A 17,545-nucleotide genomic window follows, 5' to 3' on the forward strand; every position below is an offset into this window, starting at 1 on the left:
AGACTTAAATTGCCCCTATCTGAACTTTTTTAAAGATATGGTGCAGGCCTGAAATTAAACTTACAGTATGATTGAAAACTCTTCTGTGCTTGAGAGCAAATATTTCAGTGAAGTTAGAATCAGAATCTCTTTATTCGCCATAGACAACTTCAGCTGAATCTGAATCTGCGGCCTGATGGGAGGGTTATAAACAGGGAGTGAGCTGGGTGTGATGGGTAAACCTCTATCCTTCTAGCCCTCTGCCTGGATCTGCCATCGTGCAGAACACACACGGGCTCCTGTTCAAGGCCCGTTAGACGACTGGCTGTTCGCACGATGCGCTCCAGTCTCTTCTTGGTGTGGGCAGAGGATGCAGGGTACCACACAGTGATGGAGGAGGTGAGGACACTTTCAAAGGTGGCTCTGTAGAACTAAGTGCGAACCTTGGGGGAGACGTTCATCTTGCGGAGCAGCCTGAGGAAGAACATCCTCTGGTGCGCCCGCTTGATAACTTTAGATTAATGTGTCTCCCATTTCAGGTCGCTGGTGATGGTGGTGCCCAGAAACTTCACAGAGTCCACCACCTGTACTGCGGTGTTGTTGATGGGAAGTGGGTGGTGCGAGAGTAAGAGTCTGTGGAAGTCCATGACCAACTCCACCGTCTTGTCGATGTTGAGCTCCAGGTTGTTACGTGTACACCATACTTCCAGCTGTGACATCGTGTTCCTGTAAGCTGACTCATCGTTGTCATTGATGAGTCCCAGGACCGAGGTGTTATCTGCAAACTTAACCAGCTTGATGGAAGAGTGGCTGGAGGTGCAGTCGTTGGTGTACAGGGAGAACAGATAAGGGGAGAGGACTCAACCTTATGGACTTCCGGTGTTGGTGGTGAGGGGGCCGACAGGTGGATGCCAACCTAAACTTGTTGCTTCCTGTTGGTGAGAAAGTCTGTAATCCACTCACAGATGGGGCGAGGTACCTGCAGCTGTAGCAGCGTGGTGTGCAGACAGTCTGGGAGGATGGTGTCGAAGGCCAAACTATAATCCACAAACAGGGCCCTGACGTAGGAGCTTGGCTGGTCCAGGTGCTGGAGTATGTGGTGGAGGCTAAGGTTAATGGCGTCGTCCACAGAGCGATTTGCTCTGTAGGCAAACTGTAAGGGGTCCAGGAGGGGGTCCGTGAGTGGTTTAAGGAAGAACAGAATGAGTCTCTCAAAGCTCTTCATGACCACAGATGTCAGAGCAACAGGTTTGTAGTCATTTAGGCACATTATCTTGTCCTTCTTTGGAACTGGGACGATGGTGCATGTCTTGAAACCGGATAGTACACGACATTCAGAAATGGACTGGTTAAAGATGTCTGAAAACACTGGTGACAGCTTGGTGGCACAGTGCTACATTAACAGAAAGAGTCAGTTGGGTTCAGAAATGTGTTCAATTTTGCAGGGTAAACATATGTAACTTTACAAGGTTATAAAGCCTCCCCCTCTTTATCTGAGCATAACTTCATGTTCAGATGATGCTGCATTCCCTGTAACTCAGAAGTGGGATGTTAAAACACTTGTTTTTGGTTTTGTATTTATATTTATGTAAAATACATTTTATTGTTTACTTGATAGAGGAAATATATGTACTAATATAGCTTACCTGTACTTTGTTTCATGTTTTATCTTCCAACACGGAAATATGTCTTCAGATTGTTGTTCTAAAATACATTAGCAGTTAGAAGTTAGAAATTTGTCACTGAGTGCACCATCAGTAAAGCATGTGTTGTGTGCATCAATAAATGAGCTAACACTAGCCAGCATACTTTCTCCCCTGTGGCCTATTAGTCAGTGGAGCATTAGTGTAATTATACACTCTTCAGTTCCCAGTGCTGCTAAGCTGCTCTAGCGTGTCATTACTATAAATATATAGCCTTGGATAGGATTTACATACATAAACACTTTGCATGTCAGTACATTCTCGATTGAGTTTACTTCGGATTGTACTTAAATAATTTGCTGGAGTCAGTCAGGACGCTACTGATGGGATTCACAATTGGACAAAAGTTATCCTCATTAACATGAGATCATGGTGACTCTTTATTTAACCTCCCATCAGCATCAGCTTACGCCTCATCTAAGTTGATATGAATGTAAGAGAGATGTCCTATTGACTAATGATAGTTATTTCTATGATGTACATCATCAGTCCAAACAAGAATCTTTACGTATTTCTCTAGTGATATAACCCTCCTTTGAGGTGGGCCATATTATTAGATTATTAGAAGAAACATAAATATCAAGATGTATTTTAATTAGTGGAAGAGCATTCTTTAATGCACACTGGTCAATTAATTTAGTTTCCAGGGAAATAAAAGGAACTTTGCCATGGTTAATATCATTCATTACCCTTGTCTTTCTCATTGTCTGATGAGTCAGAATGTTGACTGTGAATAAGGTCTGTTGGATAAGTCAAGCATTTTGTGAGCTGGGGCATAATCTACATGCATTATATCCACAATCTAAATGGCAGCTTGGTTGTGTTGAGCTACTTTGTGGGGAATCGTTCATGGTTTCTGGAGTTGTTGAGTGTTTTGGGTAGGTGAGGTGGCTTTATTTGACTGTTACATGTTAAGTGGCTATCCTGTTTACCTCTATCGGTAAACTGTTGGCCTTTAACCACTGCACTCTGCTTTTTTCCCTCTAAGCCCATGCCCCCAGAAGTGCTCATTGGGAGAAGTTGAGGTGTTACGCACCCCTCTGCATCTCCAGTGACTATGCAGTAGGGATGCACCGATATAAAAATTCTGTCCGATACCGATATCCAATATTAATTTTGCTGTTACTGAGATGATAACATTTTGTACAGACTGAAAATCATGCAAACTGAATTTTTGAATGTCTTTCTTTATTTTCCAGACTTATTTTACTTCTAAATACAAGGTTACAAGGCTACCATAAAATATAAGTAACCAACCTTTACCAATTATCAAACATGCCAGTATTCATGGCAACATGTTTTCAGCTCTGTGCACTCCAATTTAACTCAAATCTGTGAAAAAGGGTACATCAAAATATCCAAAACATGTCCTGACTGTTAGTGCACATTTTTTCAACTTGCACTGTAATTTTCAAGTCAATGTCAAACACTGAAACATTGTTTATACCAAGCAAACATAAAAAAAAAAAACATGTCAATTTCAAGACCCATCTATAATGAAAATATGAGAACTGTGACATAACTGTAATTCAAAACACATGGTGGTCTTTGTACATTTTCCAACTTAAAGCAGCCACAATGTACTCAAAGTAAATGTCCCAAACACTGAAACAGTGTTTCCACCTAACACTGTGCAGTAAGTTATAGTCCAGGCCTACTTCATCAGCAAAGGCAGTTTTTTTTTTTTTTTTACAAAAGAGAAGCATTTTTGCTTTCTCACACTGGATCCTGTTTCTCTTTTCATCAACAATATGTGATGCAGCAGAGAAGAGACGTTCGCTGTCCACACTTGTACATGGAGCTGAAAGGTACTTGCATGCTGCTTTGGCCAGGGCAGGAAAGCAAAACATGTTGCTTTTCCAATACTGCAGTGGGCTCTCACTTCTGGGGATGAGGGGCTCACTCAGGTAGCCATGCACCTACAGGAATGTAGACAAGTGTATTACAATACATGTCTAATAAATGACCAGCAATCTAGACATTAAGAGGTTTGATGAACTTTGCTCTGATGAGATGACCAGTGCTAAAAGTTAAACTCAAGGCAGCAGAGAAGCATTACTAAATAATATATTTATAACAATTAGCTTTTTCATTAAGTACATCTATTATTTTAGTAACTCTATAGAATGTACAGCACATCAATAAACAAAATGAAAATCACTGCACAAAGGATTTTAACAGACTTATTTATTTGAGTAAAAGACTGGGTCTGATAATACTATACCTGCACACTTGTGTGGCTTGTCAGGCCTGCCTGCTGTTCCATGGTCGAGTTTTCCTCCAGAATTTCATCTTGCATGTCAAACAGCGACTTTCCACCCTCCTCGCTTGTTCTTATCTTCTTCTATTGCGGTTATTCTGTGTCCGGTGTCTCCGTAGCGCTCTCGCTGTGCGTCATTTTGTCCACTTGCTTCTGGAGCATATTTACCGCCGCTTGCTTGGTGACTGTGTCAAAATAACGCTCTTTATACCGGGGGTCAAGGACCGTTGCCAAGTAGTAAAGCGGCTCAGAGAAAGGGCTTCCAAATCGCTTGTTCACAGCTTCCAGTAGAGTGTGCTTCGCTGTGTGGACCACACTGTCCGTCTCAGCTGCCGTGGTCAGTAAACGTTTCAGTGCCACAACAGAGGGAATCACGGCCGCAGTAGCAGCCAGATGTGAGCTGATCTCCCTTGTTAATTGTTCAAATCGAGTGAAAAGCGTGGTCATGTTTTCAACGAGGCCCCACTGATATGCACTTAAACAAGCAGGCAGCTCATGGTCTGCTCCATACACACAAAGTGCGCACTTCTGATCCAGTAGACTTTTCATCATATATTAAGTACTATTCCATCTGGTTGCGACAGCTTATTGTAGCATCATGATTTTCAAGCCTAACTCTTGCTGTTTGTCTGTCAGCCGAGAGGTGGCGAGTTGGGAGTGGAGAAAATGTCCAATTATTTTCCTCCTGAGAGCCACACAGTCTGAAATGCTGCGCTGGCTTAACACTGCATCATGCACTGCTGGCTGCAGTCCACGCTTTTCACGCTGTACTCCTCCATTGCCTTCTACATATTCCGCGCATTGTCACGAAGCTTTTTCAATTTTCCACGTAGCAAACATGCTGTCAAATGAGCCAGCGATGGCAACCCCCATATGCGATCCCGCAAACTCTTGCGCATGTAAAACAGCTCTCTTCATTTCAAAGTTGCCATCAACCCACTGAACAGTAAGGCTCAACATACTCATCTGACTTACGTCTGAACTCCATATAACCGTAGTGAAGCTAATGTCAGTCACATTGTCTAACAATTTGTGGATATGCGTGGCCACGATTTCGTACAAAGCAGGGAGGGAGACGTCGGAAAAGTAGCGCCGACATGCTGGCATGCTGTAGCGGGGTTCAATGTGCTCTATCAATCGCCGAAATCCTCGGTCCTCCACTATGGAAAATGGCTGGTCATCAAGAGCAATCATTTCCATTACTTTGTTGGTAATTAACCTGGCTTTTGCGCTGTCCTTGATAATTTTTTTTTTGTCTCGTCGAGTACCTGCTGGATTGGGCTGCAGCTTCTTTCTTTTTAGCCTGCTGGTTAGCGTTAGCAGCATTTGCTTCCTGCAATTGTTTGTGTAGTCCTGGGTAGTGGTTTTTCAAATGACATATTAGGCTTGTGGTGTTGAATGACTTTGATGCGGCATCCTCCTTGCATTACCTCGACTTTGCAGTTGTTGCATACTGCTTTTTGAGTGTTTTCATGCCCAAACAAATACACATGGCCTTGTTTTTTTCTGGTGGTGGGTGTGTTTACACAATCTACAGCCTCCCAAGCCAGAGTGAAGCAGCAAGAAGTGTTCCTGCAGTGTGTACCCATTCTTGCTGTGTAGTATTATGGATGTTTGTCGTAAAGGTTGCCAGATTTGTTGATAGTCAAGCAAAATCTGCATTCAAGCTAATAATACTAAAGGTGTCAGTCTCCTCTTGTTTTGCCAATGTTATACGTTGTGAAATTTTCACTGAGTGAAAAAATGGATGTAGCACCTGACTCTCAGGCTTAGTGACTTGAAAGCCCTGCCAATGAACATTCATGTGTAAGTATTAATAAGCTTTTGTGCATAGTTCTCAGACTTTTTCTATGTTATCCAAACATTTCTAAATTATTCACATTGAAAGCTGTTGGGAGCTCGTTTAGCAATCCTCTTGAGCTGGTTTGGGCAATGTCATGCTTAGTGAGCCTTTATAACTGAGGTGCAAAATGTGTATAACAGAGATGTTGGGAAATTTAGTGCCCCCCTTGTCCTATCCAGCATTACGGCAGCAGAATTGTAATCTGAATACCTTTTATGCCAAACAGATTTGCTTTATAAATGTAAAGCTCCCGAAAAACCAGACAACCAGCTGCTACACCTGTAGCTACACCTCTGTGGAGAATCCAGCCTTAGCGGCACCAGGAGCATCTGAAAGCACACAAGCAGAGAAAAAGACAAACACACAAACAAAAACGAGCACAAGTAGCGGCAATCGCATACAACATAACTGTGGATTAGATTAGATTAGATTAGATTAGAGTCAACTAGCACAGGTACAGGTACTGAGACAACGAAATGCAGTTAGCATCCAACCAGAAGTGCAAAACAGCAGTAAAAGTGGTTAAAGTGCAGAGTATGTGCGTATGTAAAGTGACTAAATGCAGGTTGAGGTTGAGAGTTTAGCAGGGTGACTGCTGCAGGGAGGAAGCTTTTCCTGAACCTGCTCGTCCGGGAACGGAGCACCATGTAGCGCCTCCCGGAGGGGAGGACGTCAAACAGTCTGTGGCTGGGGTGAGAGCTGTCCTTGACAATACTGCACGCCCTCCGCAGGCACCTCTTGCTCTAGACAGTCTCAATGGAGGGGAGTGGGGAACCTGTGATGCGTTGGGCGGTTTTCACCACCCTCTGGAGTGACTTCTGTTCTGCAACAGAGCAGCTGCCATACCATACTGAGATACAGTTGGTGAGGATGCTCTCTATGGTGCAGTGGTAGAAGTTCACCAGGATCTGAGGAGAAAGATGGGCCTTCTTCAGCCTCCTCAGGAAGAAGAGGCGCTGGTGTGCCTTCTTGACCAGGGTTGAGGTGTTGAGAGACCAAGAGAGATCCTCGGAGATGTGGACCCCCAGGAACTTGAAGCTGGTGACACGCTCAACCTCAGTCCCGTCGATAAGGATGGGGGTGGGTGTACCACTCTTCTTCCTGAAGTCCACAATGAGCTCTTTGGTCTTCTTGGTGTTGAGAGCCAGGTTGTTGGCGGCGCACCACTCTGCCAGATGCTGAACCTCTTCTCTGTATGCCGTCTCATCATTGTTGCTGATGAGGCAGCAAACTTGATAATGGTAATAGAACCATGTACAGGCGTGCAGTCGTAGGTGAAGAGGGAGTAGAGGAGAGGACTCAGCACACAGCCCTGTGGGATGCCGGTGTTCAGGATGAGTTCAGAGAAGGTGTGGTTCTCCAGCCTAACAGACTGGGGTCTGTTGGTTAGAAAGTCAAGTACCCAGTTGCAGAGGGAGGCATTGATACCCAGGTCACTGAGTTTGCTAATCAGTTTGGAGGGGATGATGGTGTTGAATGCTGAGCTAAAGTCTGAACAGCATTCTCACATAGGTGTTATTATTGTCCAGGTGAGCAAGGGCAGAGTGTAGTGCTGTGGAGATGGCATCCTGCGTGCTCCTATTCTGGCGGTAGGCAAATTGGAAGGGGTCAAGTGTGGGTGGTAAGCAGGTTTTGAGGTGAGCCAGGACCAGCCTCTCGAAGCACTTCACGATGGTGGGGGTGAGTGCAACAGGGCGGAAGTCGTTGAGGCTCTCAGCTTTGGAATGTTTTGGCACTGGCACAATGGAGGTGGTTTTGAAGCATGTGGGAACAGCTGCTTGGGCCAGCGACAGGTTGAAAATGTCAGTCAGCCCTGGATGAAGAGTAGGCCTGAGCATCACCAGATCTGAAGGCGGCGTCTCGTGCCTTCAGCAGTAGGCGGACTTCTCTATTCATCCACGGCTTCTGGTTCGGGAAAGTAGTGATCCGTTTGTGAGTGGTGACACTGTTGATGCTGGTGTTGATGAAGTCCAGCACGGAGGAGGCGTAAGAGTCAATGTGGCCTGGGTAGCAAATACACTCCAGTCTGTGTGTTCGAATCGCTGCTGTAGTTCCCCAGAGGGCCAAGCGCCCCAGACAGCCACACAGTGGGTCAGCGCCTGCCCCAGCACCCCTAGCCAACTGCCCCGGGAGTCAAGATGTGCCCACAGGTGGGTAAAGTCATGAGCAGCGGGGAGAGGCAACGCCCCCCCATCGGGAACAGCACAAGCAGGCCAGAGGACAGCAAGTCCTAGACCCAGGCCTAGACCCAGGCCCAGACCACACACACATCCCATACATCCGCACGTCCTCCCTCAACTCCGCTGGGGTGTGGCGCAGCGGGCACACCAGGGGGCCAGCAGCCCCCTCAGCCACCACAGGCCCTGAACCAGTAGAATAACTCATCCTCTTGGCCCCTCCCACCCCGGGCAGCAACCAGGCAACAGGGGTGTGGGAAGACCCCTCCCCTCACCCTTGTAGAACTGGGAAGCGCGGCCCTCTGGGCAGCCTACATACCCAAAGAGCCCCGCCCACCAGATGCCACTCAGTGCTACCACCCCCCAAGACCTAATGTGAGTGTGTCAATATTTTTTGGAGAAATGGCGCTGCCAACAAATTCACGATGAGCTTATATTTTTCACGAAACTGAATGTCTCACTTTCAACATTCAATATGTTTTCTATGTTCTATTTATATATTCCGTTGTGAATAAAATATTGGTTTATGAGAGATGCAGAAAAATAATACTCATCATGGACTGCACACCAGATGTCAGCCACGATGAGCAACTGTCAGTGGTATTGCGGATTGTTAACTGTGAGCTCACAAAAGGAGTGTCTATCCATGAGCACTTCATGGGATTCCTTGTGGCAGATGACACCACTGGCAAAGGCCATTTTGACCTGTTTCTGGGACACCTGGAAAGACTGGGCTTGGATGTCTCTGACTGCCGTCATATGATAACGGCAGCAACATGCAAGGGAAAAGGTAAGGGGTCCAGGCGAGGCACCTTCAACTCAACCCCAAAGCTCTTTGTGTTCCATATGGCAGCCACACATTAAACCTGGTGGTTGGGGATGCTGCCAAGTCCTCAACAATTTTTTAGGGTACTTTGGGACATTGCAAAGCCTGTATAATTTGTTTAGTGGCTCTGTTCAACATTGGACAATTCTTCAGGATCATGTGAAAGATTTGTCAGTAAAAGCCTTGTGCACAACAAGATGGGAATGTCATTTGGATGCTGTGAACGCGGTGCGCTACCAGCTTCCTGAGATTGTGGATGCGTTGACAGCTGTGCAGGAGCATGCAACATTGAAGAAGGAGCCAGAATGTGCCTCCACTGCTGAAAGCCCCAGAGAGAACATGACAAAGTGGTCATTCATGGTGAGTACCTTTGTTTGGTACAATGTGTTGTTTCACATAAACCGTGTCAGTACAATCTTGCAGAGCCCCAGTGTGTCAGTTGAGACTGTCATGGCAGTGTCCGACTATTTGGAGGAATTTAGAAAGCGTGGCTTTAAGTCTGCACAAACAGATGCCAGGGAAATGGCAGAGAAGATGGAGGTTGAGATGAGCTGGCCTGAGGTGTGACAGAGAGCAAGAAAAAGGCAGTTCGATTATGAGGGGAGAAATGAGACTCGGTCTACTCCAGAGGAGTTCTTTAAAAGAGAGTTTTTCCTCCATCTTGTTGACACAGCCAGTGCAACTTTAAAAGAGAGATTCTCAAACGTGCAGGTTTTCTATAACCTTTATGGGTTTCTTTATTCATCTGAGCTATTGAGAAGCACCGTTCAGGGAGGAAAGCTTCAAGAGTGCTGCCGAACGTTGGAGCAAGCAGTGGAGGATGTGCATGCAGAGGACCTTAAGATGGAGATTGAAGGAGCTGTTCGGTCCTTCCCCCCACACATCACATCACCACTTGAAATGCTAGAGCATATATATAAGGAGAGTGTCTTAGACATTTATCCAAATCTGAGCATAGCCCTAAGACACCTCCTTACTCTCCCTGTCGCTGTAGCTTCAGGTGAGAGAAGCTTTTCAACACTAAAGGGACTGAAAACGTACATGCGCTCCACAATGTCTCAGCACAGACTATCTGCCCTCGCAACCATTTCTATAGAACATGAGGTCCAAAAAACATTGGATATGGACTCAATGATAGGGAGGTTTGCTGAGGCCAAAGCATGAAAGGTCAGATTTGTATGAGTATGATCTCAACTGTGCCTCCTGGTCATAAGAAGAAGATGAATAATAATAATAATAAATGTCCAGTTCCAGATGTCTACACATCCCCGATGTATGAGAAGAAAAAGTAGCAGCAATAACAAGTAGGAAATTCTTTCTTAGACATAATGTGCAATGAAAAAACATGGACAACAAAACACATGGATGGACTCAAAACACATGGTAGTAGAGCAATTTTGACCATAATTGTTGTCTTTTCAATAATTTGTGATTTTGAGTGATTTGATAATACACATGACTAATACTGGCACTCTTGATCTGTCTGGATAATTGTTCCATTACTCTGTATCTTTTTTCATGTTCTTCTCTTTATGAGACATCAATTACTTATGCTTCTATAGAGTCTTGATATAACCAACTGCTTTAAATGGTTGGTAGATTTAATTTCTAATAACAACAATGGCACACAAGTATGCGGTAGCAGGGAAGTCTTTTGCTATGCTCTGCATCTTTATTTAACTTAGGAATGCAGTTACTGTAATTAAGATACACTTATCAGCATCAGAAAAGGTAACGCTAGGATTTACATGTAGCAGACCCTTAGATTCTTTCTGCCCCCGATATAGACAGACCAGACACCATCTCAAGCAGAGCCACTGACCCAGAAAGAGACAGAAGAAAGCCCATATAAGAGTTTGAGGGAAATCCACTTGGATCGATTAGTATTCCTCTACCTGGCCTACTATTGTCTAATGTGGGGGGGGATTAGCGTGAATGTGATGGGGAAACAGGGGTGGGAAATCCGAGACTGTTACCATTAGAGCCCTAGTGCAGAATATTAGGCTGCAGTGGACTATGTGGGCATGTGGGAAGCAGGACTTGTTTGTCAAAGAGCACTGGACCACAGTAACTGAGAGCAACCACAGGGACTTGGATCTAATTCTGGGACCAATTAAAAGACCTACACCTGGTCTGATTATACACAGTGAGGAAATCAGAAAGTTGTCTCTTGTTTCAAGAGGATTTTAATGGTAATTCTGTGCTGAACTCTGAGCCATTAAAGAGCTCTTAGTAATGGAGTAATAATATGGTCGAAGCTTCTGCATTCCCCATCTGTCTGGGTTGCAGGGGCAACAGTGTACGTAGAGATCCCCAGACCTCCCTTTTCCAAGCCACCTCATCCAGCTCTGCCAGACAGACATTGAGACATTCCCAACTGGGATATATAGTCTCTCCAGCTGGTCTTGGGTCTGCCCCAAAGCCCTCCTCCTGGTGGAATATGTCCGAAACACCTCCCTATGGAGTCATTCGGAAGACATTCTGACTAGATGCGGAGAAGCAGCGACTCTACTCTGAACTCTGCTTGGATGAGCAAATTCCCCACTATATTGCTAAAGGTGAGCCCAGCCACCCTTTGGAGGAAGCTAATTTCTGCCACTTATATTCGCAATCTCATTTCTTTGGTCATTACCCACAGACCAGTAGACGCTGCCCCAATCAATTTCCTGCTCCTTTCTACCCCCACTCATGAACAACACACCTGGATACTTAAACTCCTCCACATGAAGCAGTGACTCACCCCCAACCTGGAGTTGGCAATCCACCCTTTTCCAACTGAAGACCTTGGCCTCAGACTTGGAGGTGCTTATTCTTCTCACGGCTGCTTTACACTCGGATGCAAATTGCCCTTGTGCTTGCTGAAGGTTTCTACTTGATGAAACCAACAGGACCACATAATTTGCCAAAAGCAAAGACGCAATCCTAAGCCAACCAAACTGTAAACTCTTTGACCCTTGGCTGCAGCAAGAAATTCTGTCCATAAAAGTTCTGAATAGAATTGGTGACAAAGGGCAACCCTGACAGAGACTAGCACACATCGGAAAAGAATCTGACTTACTGCCAGCAATGCAGTCCAAGCTTTCATTCCAGTCCGACAGGAACTGAATGGCCCAACAAGAGGCTAATACGTCATACTCCCAAAGGACACCACAAGGAACATGGTTATAAGCCTTCTCCAAGTCCATAAAACACATGAAGACTGCTTGGGCAAACTCCTATGCACCCTCTAATATCCTTGTGAGGGTAAAGACCTGGGCCAGTGTTCCAACTAGGATGAAAACCACGTTCTGAAAATGACAATTGACTATCTGCTGGACTCTTCTGTCCAGCACACTGGCATAGAATTTCCAAGGGAGGTTGAAAAGTGGGACATCCCTGCAGTTGGAACACAACCTCTTGTCCACGTTATCAAAAAGAGGGACCACCACTCCAGTCTGCCAGTTCTAAGCAACTTCCATATAATGTTGCACAGGTGTGTCAACCAATACAGCCAAAGACTTTATGGAACTCAGTGCTGATACTATCCACCCCTTCCAGTATTGCCACCGCAGAGTTGTCAAACGACCATAGCAACTTCAGTCCCAGTGATTGATGACACCCCCCCCCCAAAAAAAACTCCCCCACTTCTGGTTTCAAGCAGATTAAGAAGATCCTCAATGTATTTTTTCCACCCCTGGATTATATTCCCAGTCTTGGTCAGCAGCAATCTGCCCCCTATTCTAAACAGTATTGGCAAAGCACTACTTTCTCCACCTGAGATGTCTGATGGCTTGCCAGAATCTTTTTGAGGCCAACCGAAAGTAACTTTTCATAGCCTCACAAAACTCCACCCTCATCTGGGTTTTTGCTTCCATAACTGCCTGAGCCATATTCCATTTAGGCTGTTGGTACCTGTCATTTGCTTCCAGAATCTCTCAAGCTAACCAAGCTCTGAAGGTGTAATGACCAGTGACCTCAGATTCGAATTACACCACACACTGAATGAAAAGTCTTAACGATTTTATTTCCAGCAAGGGATAATTTGCAAGTTGGTTTCCTTGGTGTCATGGGTGCTGGTAGCCACGTACATAAACAAGGTTAGAACCCAAAAGCAGACCGAGACTGAGTAGGATGGAGATTGGTTTTATTTACAATGATGTGTAGGTACAGAGGTTTCCAGGAGATTCTGGATTGTGGTGGGTCACTATAACAGGAGTGGTTGTTAGTAAGGTCCAAGGGGAATTCGTAATGTGAAGCAAGCAGAGCACTTGTTTCCAGGCGAGGATTGACACAGGAGGGGTACCAGGAGTTGTAGATGTTGTGAAGCTGTTCAGAGGTGCAGGCAGGGTGAGCAGGCATGAGAGACAGCAGATCCGGAGTAGAATGATGAATAACCGAAGGAGTAATAATCCAACTGGATTCCAGGAATGAACATCTCAATGGGGAGTAACGGGAAGAGAAGGCAAGAGGTAAGGAGCAAGGAATTTCTTTGTTACGAAAGTAAACTGAGAACCAGATTTACCACAAAGGTAATAAGACAATCTGACGTCGTCTGTGGCTCCAGCCAGTCCTTATCAAGCCAGTGACTGATGAAGGTAGATGAGCAACAGGTGTGCAGCAGGAGATTCAGAGACTCTGCCTGACACTCTCCATGGCCTGCTCCGCCCCACCTGCAGCACACAGTCTACAACTCTGACACTTGGTCTCATCCTCTGTGGTAAATGCATATAAAAATGCATGGACTAGTTTATCTGCATCACCCTGAGACAGGATGTTCCTGATTTTAACAATATTACGAAGGTGAAAGAAGGCAGTCTTAGAAATCTGTTTTATATGTGAGTCAAATGACAGATACTGGTCAGAAATAACTCCAAGGTTCCTCACTGTAGAACTAGAAGACAAGGAACTATCATCTAGAGTACCTGTATAGAAAGACAAGTTTTCCCTGAAACGCTCAGGTCCACAGATAACAACTTCAGTTTTGTTTCAATTTAGAAGCAGAAAATTTTGAGTCATCCAGGTCTTTAAGACATGCTTGTAGTCTGACCAACTGATTGGTTTCATCTGGTTTCATAGATAAGTATTGCTGAATATCATCAGCATAGCAAACAAAGTGTATGCCATTTATTAAATTAGGATGGTCTGGGAGCAGACACAGTCATTGTGGGGTTTTGGGGGGGAGTAGTAATCCCCCAAATGGTACATATAACATTTGTTACGTGAAACATTTGTTACATGTATCATTATCGTTAAAGGAAGCAGAGGAGTAACTAAACATCAGACACATGGAACAAGAGAAGGCAGGAGATGGAGGGAGAGAGCTAGTAGCCATGTTAAGCTATAGAACCAGAGATCTTTAAGATATGATGGAGCTCGGTCATTAAGAGCTTTATATGTGAGGAGAAGAATCTTAAATTCTATTCTGAATTTAACAGGGAGCCTATGATGAGAAGCTAAAACTGGAGAAACATGATCTCTCCTGTTAGTTTTGGATCAGCTGGATGCTTTTCAGAGAATATGTGGGACGGCCCAATAATAAAGAATTACAGTAGTCCAATCCTGAAGTAACAAATGCATGAACTAGTTTCTCTGCATCACCCTGAGACAGGATGTTCCTGATTTTAGCAATATTACGAAGGTGAAAGAAGGCAGTCCTAGAAACCAGTTTTACATGTGCGTCAAATGATAAATTCTGGTCAAAAATAACTCCAAAGTTCCTCACTGTAGAACTAGAAGCCAAGGAAATACCATCTAGAGTAACTATTTAACTAGACAATTTCTCCCTGAAGCGCTCAGGTCCAAAGAGAACAGCTTCAGTTTTGTCTGAATTTAGAAGCAGACAGTTCTGAGTCATCCAGGTCTTTATGTCTTTAAGACAGGCTTGTAGTCTGACCAACCTATTGGTTTCATTTGGTTTCATAGATAAGTACAGCTGAGTATCATCAGCATAACAATGGAAATGTATGCCATGCTGTCTAATAATGTTACCTAATGGAAGCATGTATAAAGTAAAAAGAATCGGTCCAAGCACAGAACCCTGAGGAACTAAATATGATAATATGATAAATATGACTTAAACCAGCCTAATGCAGTTCCTTTAATCCCAATAACATGTTCAAGTCTCTGTAACAGAATGCTGTGATCGATCGTATCAAATGCAGCACTGAGATCCAACAGGACAAGCACAGAAACAAGTCCGCTATCAGAGGCTAAGAGGAGATCATTGGTAACTTTCACCAGTGCTGTTTCTGTGCTATGATGCACTCTGAATCCTGACTGAAACTCTTCAAACAGATTATTTCTATGTAACTGATCACAAAGTTGAGCTGCAACTATTTTTTCAAGAACTTTAGACAAAAAAGGGAGATTGGATATAGGTCGATAATTAGCCAACACTTCTGAATCAAGAGTAGGTTTTTTAAGTAAAGGTTTAATTACAGCAACCTTAAAAGTCTGAGGTACATATCCTGTCAACAAAGACCGATTGATCAAATCCAATATGGAAGTGTCAATTAAGGGGAAAACCTCCTTGAACAGTCTGGTTGGGATTGGGTCTAAAATACAAGTTGATGGTTTAGAAGAGACTATTGCTGTTGTTAGCTCAGAGAGATCAACTGGGCAGAAGCCATCTAAATACAAATCAGGTTCTAAAGATACTTCTAAAGCTGCTCTACTTGATGATACATCAGTGATAATAGTGGGAAGTATTCCATTATCCACAACAAGTATTTCAGTTGTGCCTTCTTTCTGTTAAAATCTTTATTTACATTTAGCAAGATCCAGTTTTGTTGTGTTCTAAATAGTGTTTAACCAAATGATTCATTAATGGAGTGTGGATTACTAAAAATGTGAATAGACTCTTGCACATATGTACAATTTTACAATGATAGGGACTTTTACAAAGAAACGAAATGCTTACACACAACTTTTTAAATTTGGCAAAAAGAATATGAATGCACATTTTTGCCTTTGTCTGCACTCAGTTTTAGTTATGAAGCTTCACAGTTTCATACATCTGGCCCCTATTTCTATAGTCAAATATATGAAAAGAAGATGTAAGAGTAACAATTACAAAAGGTCAGGTCAAACTCAGTTTTAATGTGTTTTATTGTCTTTTTACTATATTCAATTAAATATACGATGTCCCTTCATCTATGTCAGCCAATTACATCAGTATGTGTCTTAGATTTGTTTCTTCCAATACAGTGTTTCTTTTTTGTGAATGATCACCCATGTATTTGCCAATGTTTGTTTTCCTTTTCTACAGGGAAGGATGAACTGGAAATCTCCCCCTATGATGACACATTAATAGACTCTCGCATGGCCTCTTTAGTGGCAGGTAAGTTACTTAGGCTGCCCTAAAATGTCAGAATTTCACAAAAAGTGGGTGAGGAGTGAGGTCATGGGGGCGTATATAATGCATCTTTAGTGATAGAAATGAGTCATTAATTAAATATGGGCATATTCATTCTGTGTCGGAGGTGAAGCTGATGCAGAACCACTACAAAATGCATCACAGCTTATGGACACTTGGTTGTTTCAATAGATTCTCATTCAAAGAGTATCAACTCCTCTTCGAAAATACTAAGTCTACCATTTTCATTATGGTGTAATAATTGTAGGAGAGCCCCCTGCTAAGTATATCACTGGTCACTTACAATCACTTACAATAATTCCCCAGTCAAAGAGATACACTGCAAGACAGTGCATAGCCCTTTTTTGCAGTGTATACACTGAGCTATTTGTAAATAGGATTGTTTTGATCGAGCCCTTTTAAAAAGCAATTCTATCAACAGGAATGATCTAGCTGTGCTCACAGCTACTTTTTCACTGTCTGCAGAAATGATCATCAAAGATAAGGAGGAGGTTTGGTGTGAATAACACATCCTGAGTTTTTTTGCTGCTTTTCAAACAGTATAATTTTTATAAGGAGAACGAGAAGACATCCCAGTGTAACTTCACTCCTTGCATTGAGTCATATCAGGTCAGTGTGTCCCCAGGATGTATTATGTTCAGAATATGATATTATTGTGGACAAAAAAAAAAAGATTCCTCATTTGAGTAAACAATCAACCCCCGTTTTCCATTTTCCCTTGCTTCTTCATTTCCTGTCTCCTTCCCCATCAGTCACAAAATCGTTCGCTGATTCTGGTGGTCTTCTTGATCTTTCATCCTCACATGGTCTTTTAAATTAAAAGTTACTTGCCACGCATTCAGTAACAGTCAAATTTGCACATGGCCTTGGAGTGAACATAAAGGAACATATTATTATGCAACTGTTATTCAATTAAATTAAATATTCATTCAACAAAACTTTATTAATACCAAAAGGGAAGTAATATTGATGCAGTATAATTCATTGTTATGGATATAAAATAAGATAGAATAAAAATAAGTTGACAAATATTTGGAAAGTTGAAGTGTAGCAGAGAGAGGTGGTTGAAACCTTAAGAGAATGCCATCTATGGATCGGGATATTGTTTTGTAGCTTGGCAACGACTTAGCTGATGATGTCATGCACAGCATTGGCAGGTAACACAGGTGAACTCTCTCTGTAGATAACATGGACATAATCTCAGCCAACAGTTCAACATCTGGTGTGCAGAAATGCTCCTTCTCAGTGACGTGTCCTGGGTTATAATTGTTGTTAACAAACACTGTAATTCTTTTCCTTTTCTGTGACCATAGTACTCATAGAGTCGATTTCCTACCTTATCATAGCTATATTGTTTCTGTCTATCTTGAGATAACAGTTGTATAACATATTCAGTATACAAC

At 43.3% G+C, this 17,545-nt stretch overlaps 1 protein-coding gene across 1 annotated transcript in view; it reads left to right on the plus strand.

The window, feature by feature from the left end:
- Positions 1 to 17,545, plus strand: part of gfra3 (GDNF family receptor alpha 3) — a 109,996-nt gene that overhangs the window by 61,272 nt on the left and 31,179 nt on the right. Inside the window, exon 3 of the mRNA XM_072396314.1 lies at positions 16,035 to 16,106. Coding sequence (XP_072252415.1) covers positions 16,035 to 16,106 — 72 coding nt within the window. The remainder of the gene's footprint in view (positions 1 to 16,034; positions 16,107 to 17,545) is intronic.

The sequence above is a fragment of the Leuresthes tenuis genome, unplaced genomic scaffold (assembly GCF_036924035.1).
Source record: "Leuresthes tenuis unplaced genomic scaffold, fLeuTen1.0.hap1 SCAF_11, whole genome shotgun sequence".
Classification (NCBI taxonomy): Eukaryota; Metazoa; Chordata; class Actinopteri; order Atheriniformes; family Atherinopsidae; genus Leuresthes; species Leuresthes tenuis.